Here is an 8,416-nt window from a genome sequence, read left to right on the forward strand (position 1 = left end):
GTAACAACTGTAATGTAGAAAACTGTACGGTAATGTACTTGTATGATATACATCGCAAATTCATACAAACATAAAACAAAATCACATTTTTATTAATACAAATCTAGGTAAAAAAACAACACATTCAAATGCACAAAACTATCCCTAGAAATGAACGATAGAGCATTGCTGTCATTTCCTAGCACGGTTTGTTGACAGCATACTGAGTTGATACAGGGTTGGTTCTTCTTGGATATGATATTAGTTGCTCGTAGTGTCTGTAAACATGTTCATACTGGTTCACATACTAGATGAATAGCATTATTGCAGGAACACGTTATGGCACCAATGTTGTTATTCCTCAGTTTGAACAACGCAGATATTACAATCATGTTAACAACATAAAATCAGTGATCAGCATAAAATGATTATGAGGTGAGATATACAATACATACTGATGCTATCAAAAAGTATATAGACCATACTGATTTGGCACTGGAAGCATGTATGTATTCATTAATCAGTGAATCAGTGTCTAACAAAGCAAGTGGCATTTTCTACTATTTCATGACTACATACCTGAGTGATATTGAAAGAATTGTCTGTTAAAATGATGTTATAGGATGAGCAATCCATTCATTCAGAATGAAAATGGTAATGTTATGTTAAAGGCCCAGTGTAGTCAAAAACGAGATGTTCCTGTGTTTTCTATACAGTACATTTCCACGTTATGAGGTTGGAATATTACTGTGAAAGAGCTGTTTGAAAGACCGCCTGCAATTTCAGCTTGTTTTGGTGGGATGGAGTTTTGGCTTTCCATGGTGACAACACCAGGCGGTAAATTAGTTAATAGACCAATAAAAAAAGAGAGTTCCAAACCTCTCTGCCAATAACAGCTAGTTTTCGGTTTTCCCCTGCCACTCAGACCACTCCCAGATAGTCCTAGCAAAATTCTTGCTTGAGAAATTGCTCTTTGGTAAGATGCTATTTTTGTTTATATATTTACCATCACAGTAAGGTACTTAATTGTTACCCAGAAATTATTTAATATAGAGATTTTTTTTAAACGGCCGCATTGGACCTTTAATGAAACATTATACAGAGATTGGAGGTAAAATGAAAGTTAAAATCAGTCACTGGAATTAGTATAGGAATATTTATAATAAGTGCTTAGAGTTTTAGTTCAAGGGAGAGGGGAACTAGGGAGTGTCAAAGGAGCATTTATCCAACTGGTACAACATAGAGTCATGACTTGACCTCCATCCATTGTGAAGTACATGGTGCCACGGAACATCAGTTTAAAGACGGAATTGAGCGAGACAATGACGGATGCACAGCAGATGCGGCTTCTCAGCCTGTTGTGAAGAAAACACATGAAAACATTCATACAAAATCCCATACTTGATGCATATTCAACAAACGGAATCCAAAAATCATTGAAAGATGAGCTATACAGTACCCGCTCTGCCTTGCACACATGTCCTCTTGCACTCCTCCTCCGTGTCGAAGCGGTTCTGGTTTCCCTCACAGGCGCCGTACCAGAACTGGGCGCAGGAGTTGGCCTGCTTGTCATAGTACCAGCGCATTTTGTAGTCCCGACACGGGCCCGGGTCTAGGACCAGTGCACAGCGAGGGTCCAGAGGAACAAACTCTGACCCGGCAGAACAAAGAGAGAAGGCTGTTAGTGAAGGCCCACTTAAGAAACAGACGTTGTATCAGGATGTAAGGGCCACGGCACACTAGTATACTGATTCTGTTCATTGGCAGATATAGCTAAAGCGTCAACACAATTGGGGTCAATTTCAGTTGGAATCATTCAGTAACTGATTTCAACAGGCTTTGTAGTAATCTGAACGGCTCGTATGATTAAATCCTTTAGTTTACACAGGGTAGACTGCTATGACTACATAGATATAGCTGTTGTTGGCAGTGGGTCCAACATACCTTTGGGAAGTGCGGGTCGTGGTGCAGGCACTAACTGGATAGAGCCTGAGGACCCTGAGGATGAAGATGATGTTCCTGATGATGATGAGGAAGAGGAAGAGGACCCTCCTGTATTGGAAGATGAGGATTCCCTGGAGGAGGAGGACGTGTTGCGGTTCAACGTGGGAACGTCCCCGCGACCAGTCCCCGAATCTGGGTTGTAAATACCTCCATCCTGGCCTCCCTCACGCTGCCCTATCTGGAGCCAGAGGAAAACAAACACACAAGGAAAACTATGAGGACCAACAAAGCCCTTCCCGTATTGTCAATTTGTAACAAAACACAAAGACAGTTTTAAAGCCTGAAACAGAGTAACAAGCCCAGTGTTACTATAGTGAGTTCAATGGAGTAAAGTAGTGAGTAAAGTTCATTAGTTCAATGGAACATACAAGTCATGCCAACTATACATTGACAGTAGGTTGTTTTCTGGTTAGTGCCTCTGTTAAATGTCTGTTCATGTGCTGTAAAGACCTGTACTGTGGCAGTGCTAGGGTTGATAGGCTGGGTTAGGGCTACCCTGCCACCCTGACTTTGAGTGCCTGTGCCGGTAGTGGTGACTGTTCGCCTCCCGTTGTTGAAGTCCTCCTGGTTGGTGGTCCCATAGCCATTGCCATAGTTCCCGTTGTCATAGTTCCCATTGTTCCCGTTCCTGTATCCGTTGTTGCCGTAGCCGTTGGTGACACGGTTGTATATAGGAGCACCGTTCTCGTCTTCACAGAACTTGCTAACTAGCTTGGACTCCAGAGCTGAGAGGGAGCGACAGAGTAACAGGAGTTGTGATGACTGGGAACAGGTGATTAATCACATTGTACTGGGATTAGCCTTTGAGACTTCACGGCAACTTAATGCAGTTCACTTGGTACATTTTTACTGAGTATACCGTACAATAACAGTAGACCTACTGCTAATGTAGGGGCAGGAGTTTTTCTTCACTATGTCAGCTGACCAGGAACAACTCCGGAGGACAATACATACTAAGGCCATTCAACATTCAACTAACATTGCAATGGGTAGACCTAAAGCTTCATCTGACACCAATGTTTGCTTTGTAGCACCTACAGATGAAACACTATGGGGTCTTAAATGAGACATGGGTCATAAATATGCCAACTTTGATAAATTATTTCTCAATTATGCTTTTAGATACAAATGTGAAATATATGTCAACAATCCTTCCTGCAAAGGACTATTCTATGGATTTTACATTTAGTGAAAATCCCCCAAATCATGTTCTTTTTTTGTCTGGGTTTCATGAGGAATCACTCTGGTGAAACTACACCAACACGATAACCCAACCAACAATGTAAAACCAACTTGGCGTTTTGCCTTACCTGGCAGCGTGTTGAAGTCATCAATGAGGTACATGTGTTCACTATCAGGGTCCGACGCGATCAGGTTGAGCTCCCTCTTGAATTCAGCCTGCGTGGGGTCCGACGTATTCACGATCCCCAATGCGTACATCTCGATGTTGGCTGCGTGCGCCTCCCGCACCGCGATATCCAGCATCACCGGCTCCCGCTTATCCGTCTGTCCGTCCGTAATAACTATAGCCACTTTCCTGACACCCTTGCGCGAGTGGTAGAAGGCAACCTGGGTGGCCTTGTGGATGGCGGTGCCCGTGTGGGTGCCCTCACCTATATAACGGATATTTCTTATCGCATTTTTGACGTCCTGGTTGTTCATGTAGCGCGTCAGATTGAACTCTACCTTGGCCTCCAGGCTGTAGAGGACCAGGCCGATGCGGGTGGCGTTTCGGCCCACCGTCACACGGTCCACCAGTGCCGCCACAAAGTCCTTGATGATCTCAAAGTTCTCCGGCCCCACGCTCTCCGAGCTGTCGATGACGAACACCAGCTCCATGGGCCGCACCTTGCATTTGATGCCGCAACCTGGAAATAATGCAAAGATATAGGATTCTGACGTCGAAAGGATGTTTTCCAATGCACTCTCAACAAGGCCTACTGTATGTTGCAATCAATGGTAAATTATATTACACAAGCACAACAAATTATGTTTTATTTACCACAAATCTCCTTGATCATTTTAATGATGACTTCTCTCTGTGGGTCAAAATCAGGATTGACATGGTGACTAAATGGAATCAAAAAGCCTATGTGAAATCAAAAGATGGCTAAAGACTGAGAACTTACTGTGAGGCCCATCTCGCCTTTGAATCCTGGTCTGCCCTAAAGGGAGCAGTAAAACATTGGTCTGATCAGTTTCTATTCTGATTGCAGTTAATTGTTTATTCATTCTGCAACCCTGTTATCAAATGAATCGCCCTTCATTGATTATAAAAGCGACCCATGACGAGACTCACTGATTGGCCAGGAACTCCAGGGTCGCCCAAATCACCTTTGACCCCCTTCAGGCCCCTCTCCCCTCCAGAGCCGCGGTCACCCTGTCATGGAGCCAGATAACGGTCAGAGGTCACAAAAGCTCAAATACACTGCCGTATGCTTCAAACCACTGTGTCTTTCCTCACCTTGGCCCCTGGGAATCCTTCCCCTGGTGGCCCCCGAGGGCCAGTCACGCCCTGAGACCCTGCCTCGCCCTGAAAGGGTCCATAAAATACAGAGAATATTTGACATGCTCAACACAACATTTTAAAGAAACAAGAAACATTTTGTTTGCTTGCTTGTTTTGAATGACTATAGAAGTACCACCTGAAAAAAAGAGCGAGACCTACCTTTGGCCCCTGAATACCCTGCCCAGGGGGTCCCGTTGGCCCTGGGGGGCCCGGTCGCCCAATGCCACCCTAGAAATGAGCAGAAGTTATAACCATATTTACAATAGCAATTAAAAAGTGTCAGTACAACACAACACAGCTCAACCACACAGCACCTCCTGTGTCAAACCTAGTTAGTCACGCGAAATAAGCTAAGCTAAGGGACGAACCCTTCACATTTCACTTAACAAACCTAGACTTAAAAAGTGACCTGATTTCACAGGGCAGCCGTTTCACGAGCAGGTAGTTTCACAGCTTGAGTGTCTCTGGCTTTACTGTTCATAGTCTGACACATATTAGCGAGCTTACTATATGAGAGCAGACCTACTGCTGTGACGGACAGGGCTACCTCAAACCCTCAGGTCTGCCCGCTCCCTAGGGCTTCTGGAGCTATAGGAGATGAAAAGCCTAAAGAGAAACCTGGATGTAATATTATAAGCTAGACTGCAGGTTCTGGGTATTGTGTTGGTTATAGGCACCCTGGCCCCAATGGTTCTCATTAGATGCATATGTTGGGATATATTCACACGTTGTGGAAGTGTGTGAAAATGATAAATGTCCCGTAAGAATGAAACGCTTATTATCGCAGCCTTTGAATACAAGCTCCCTGGGGATAGGTGTTCACATGTACAAGATGGATCTGAAATGTGGAGTCTGCCAGCATGAGGTAATAGTAGTATCGATCACCATGAGTCAGTGGGTTTGTCATGGTGCTGAACAAGGGTAAATGGGTTCGCATCAGAGCTAGGATTGATTCTTTGCCAACTGTTTAGCAGGGGTTAGCTTCTTCATGTCATAGACTACAATACATACCGGTAGTCCTTGTTGCCCCTTGCCTGGGGGGCCTGCTAAACCTGGCAAGCCCCTGAAGCCAATATCACCCTAGATGGGAGAAAACACGCAGATATCATGATGTCCTCTGCTAATGGAGGCCTTCTGTTCACCCAGGGCTGTTGTTACTAGCCAAAATAACCCAGCTCTGACACCCTCACACAGAACCATATCTTTACCTTTGGTCCAGGGATGCCCAGCCCCTCAAGGCCTGGTTCACCAGGAAGCCCCGGTAGACCAGGAGATCCCTACAAACCACAGGCAAACACTAGGGTCAACTCTGGTACAACTCATGCAATAGCAGCAACACATGAATAAGCAGCAGTGTTGCTCACCGTAGGGCCAGGATAACCATCGCCTTTGGGCCCGAATGGACCAGACGGACCAGGACCTCCACGATCACCCTAAAAGTTTATGTGATTAAATAGAAGTACATCAAGATTCAAGTAAATAAATACCAGTTCGTCAATGAATTACGCTGATTATTCAGATAAATAAGTAAATGCTATTAATTATTCCCTATTATTCTAGTAGTGTGTCCCACCTTAGGACCAGGCAGCCCGTAGCCTGTCTCCCCTAATGGTCCAGCTGGACCAGGTTGGCCAAGGTCGCCCTGAGACAGACAGAGTTACAACATGGTTAAGAGACAGTTACAACATGGTTATGATATGGCATAAACCTCATCTACATGGTGAATTTGTAGGCATTTTGGGACAGAGGGCTGTTACCTTAGGTCCTATGATGCCTCGGCCTGGCAGTCCTGGCATACCCAGTCGACCTGGTGTCCCAGGCTCCCCCTAGAAGAGGTCAGAGGTTAGAAGTCAAAGATCGTAGTGTGAACACAATACACTACAGTACAGAGTGTTGACTGATGATAACTGAGGACAATGTCCTCACCTTTGCTCCAGAGGGCCCAGCAATTCCAGGAGGCCCACCCAAGCCCCGAATGCCCCTCTGGCCCTGGTCTCCCTGTGGGGAGAGACATCAATCGTCAAAGAAACATCACAGAAAACCAACCTCAGAATACCACAGCTGACCAGATTAATGAAGATGAAAATCTTGAGGAGGAAACCTGGGAATCTTCTTACCTTCTCACCCTGAGTGCCAATCCCCGCAGCTCCCTCTGGCCCCCTCAGACCAGCAACACCTGGTTCCCCCTATATAGACAAACACAAACAGACACACAATCAAAGCATATGAATCCAATGGTCACATTCAAAGAGGTACAGTATCAACCTATGGTGCCGCAGAGATGGCGGAAGACGAAATACCTTCTGTCCCGGGGCCCCGTCCTCTCCTGGGAGGCCAGGAAAACCAGCCAATCCTGACGCTCCTGGCTCACCCTGAAGAGAGATCATTGGTTGTATGTCTCACATCGCATCGACTACATATCTAAATGTGACACCACACCGAGGACAAACTACACATTGCGTTTCCATTGGAGGAGGACTCACCTTAGCCCCAGGTTCGCCAGCCCCTCTCTCTCCTGTTGAACCAACCTCCCCTGGTAAGCCCTGGTCACCCTGTGGATGAGAGGAGCACCCGTGGCATACAAAGACATTAGCATTAGTGATAGCCTAACTATGAAATAACCACAATTGATCAAAACGGTAAAGTCAAGGAAGAACCATCAAAACACAGACCTTGGGCCCTGGATATCCATCTCCTTGTTGGCCCCTGCCCCCTGGTGGCCCCCGAGGCCCCTCTACACCCTGGTAGGACAGGAAGCACAAGGTAGTCACATTGTGACAGTCAGCCATAAACTATTGGTAAAACCTGTAATAATGAATAGGTGACCTACGTACCTTCTCCCCCTGAATGCCCAGCCCTGGCAGGCCGACAGGCCCTGGAAAACCTTGAGGGCCAAAGCCCCCCTGAGGGTCACAAAGAGAGTCAGAGCAGTTGTTGGCATCATAGCTATAATTACACCAACACAGGCTTGTAGATGTGTTACAGGAATAGTGCATGAAATACAGTATATGTACATAAACTACATATTCTAATACATTGGTTTGGATAATCACCCTTTCATGAACTGTTATTAAATGAAGGGAAAGTAGTCAACATAACGCAATTACTGTGTTAAAAATCCTCCTGCTCTTCTCCCTGCCATTAAATATTGAGAATGTTCACACAATTGACTATTTTCATAGCAATAAAGTAAACCAACTCCAGATCCAACGACCCAGTATTGTAGCACTAATACACGCATGCCTCATCTATAAAATGCCAGCTTGACTCACTTTATAGTGTCAACAGAGCTAAAGTACATGGCGTAAACACAGAATGTTAGCTAACTGCAACATTCATCCAAACCGTTAGCAGCATTCTTGCAGAAGGATTGCCCTCATTATATGATGAAAGTATTGCCATTTTCCCAAGGATGGATTTCACAACAAGGCTAACCTTGCCAAGACTAATCGGGCCAAGAACAAACACCTCAGGTGTAAATGTAAATTACACAATTTCCATGTAAATTACACAATTTCCATAACGTTTAAGAAATGTTAGAATGATCATCAGCTACCAGGATTTTATCAGTGTTTGCTTCATTCATAATGGCATAAATGTCATCAATTCATATCACATAATCAGTGTGACCGTGATTCTATTTCTGACAGTACACACATTGTTCAGGTAGAATGAGGCTGCATCTCAATAGTGTTAAGTAGCTTCCTCTCCTTGTCTCCTCCCCTTTATCTGAAAACACAGACTAGGTGAAAGCAAAAGACAGGAATCCTTCTGAACCAGGACTTTCCGTCCACCTGTCCAGATCTTTAATACCAGTTTCAATTAAGGCAATGAGACGAGGAGAGGAGGCCACTTCAGACCATTGAGATGCACCCTTTACATCAGCCTTTACTTTAACCATGAACTTTCTCACGGCACAGCGCT

At 45.0% G+C, this 8,416-nt stretch overlaps 1 protein-coding gene across 2 annotated transcripts in view; it reads right to left on the reverse strand.

Annotated features, from left to right (window-relative positions):
• Positions 1-878: 878 nt before the first annotated feature.
• The window catches only part of LOC121558110 (collagen alpha-1(XXVIII) chain), a 25,927-nt gene continuing 18,389 nt past the window's right edge, over positions 879-8,416 (reverse strand). Inside the window, exons 16-36 of one of the 2 annotated variants that reach the window (XM_045225528.1) lie at positions 7,327-7,395; positions 7,165-7,233; positions 6,976-7,044; positions 6,793-6,864; positions 6,610-6,678; positions 6,419-6,490; positions 6,250-6,318; positions 6,066-6,134; positions 5,857-5,925; positions 5,701-5,769; positions 5,504-5,572; positions 4,652-4,720; positions 4,448-4,516; positions 4,283-4,363; positions 4,113-4,148; positions 3,986-4,022; positions 3,294-3,851; positions 2,479-2,708; positions 1,924-2,161; positions 1,439-1,630; positions 879-1,334 (exon numbers count right to left, since the gene is read on the reverse strand). In XM_045225528.1, the coding sequence (XP_045081463.1) occupies positions 1,330-1,334; positions 1,439-1,630; positions 1,924-2,161; positions 2,479-2,708; positions 3,294-3,851; positions 3,986-4,022; positions 4,113-4,148; positions 4,283-4,363; positions 4,448-4,516; positions 4,652-4,720; positions 5,504-5,572; positions 5,701-5,769; positions 5,857-5,925; positions 6,066-6,134; positions 6,250-6,318; positions 6,419-6,490; positions 6,610-6,678; positions 6,793-6,864; positions 6,976-7,044; positions 7,165-7,233; positions 7,327-7,395 (2,280 nt within the window). In that variant the 3' untranslated portion in view covers positions 879-1,329. Of the gene's footprint in view, positions 1,335-1,438; positions 1,631-1,923; positions 2,162-2,433; positions 2,709-3,293; positions 3,852-3,985; positions 4,023-4,112; positions 4,149-4,282; positions 4,364-4,447; positions 4,517-4,651; positions 4,721-5,503; positions 5,573-5,700; positions 5,770-5,856; positions 5,926-6,065; positions 6,135-6,249; positions 6,319-6,418; positions 6,491-6,609; positions 6,679-6,792; positions 6,865-6,975; positions 7,045-7,164; positions 7,234-7,326; positions 7,396-8,416 lie in introns of both variants that reach the window. The other variant, XM_045225527.1, reaches the window with a different exon arrangement.

This window comes from Coregonus clupeaformis, chromosome 16, assembly GCF_020615455.1.
Source record: "Coregonus clupeaformis isolate EN_2021a chromosome 16, ASM2061545v1, whole genome shotgun sequence".
Taxonomy (NCBI): domain Eukaryota; kingdom Metazoa; phylum Chordata; class Actinopteri; order Salmoniformes; family Salmonidae; genus Coregonus; species Coregonus clupeaformis.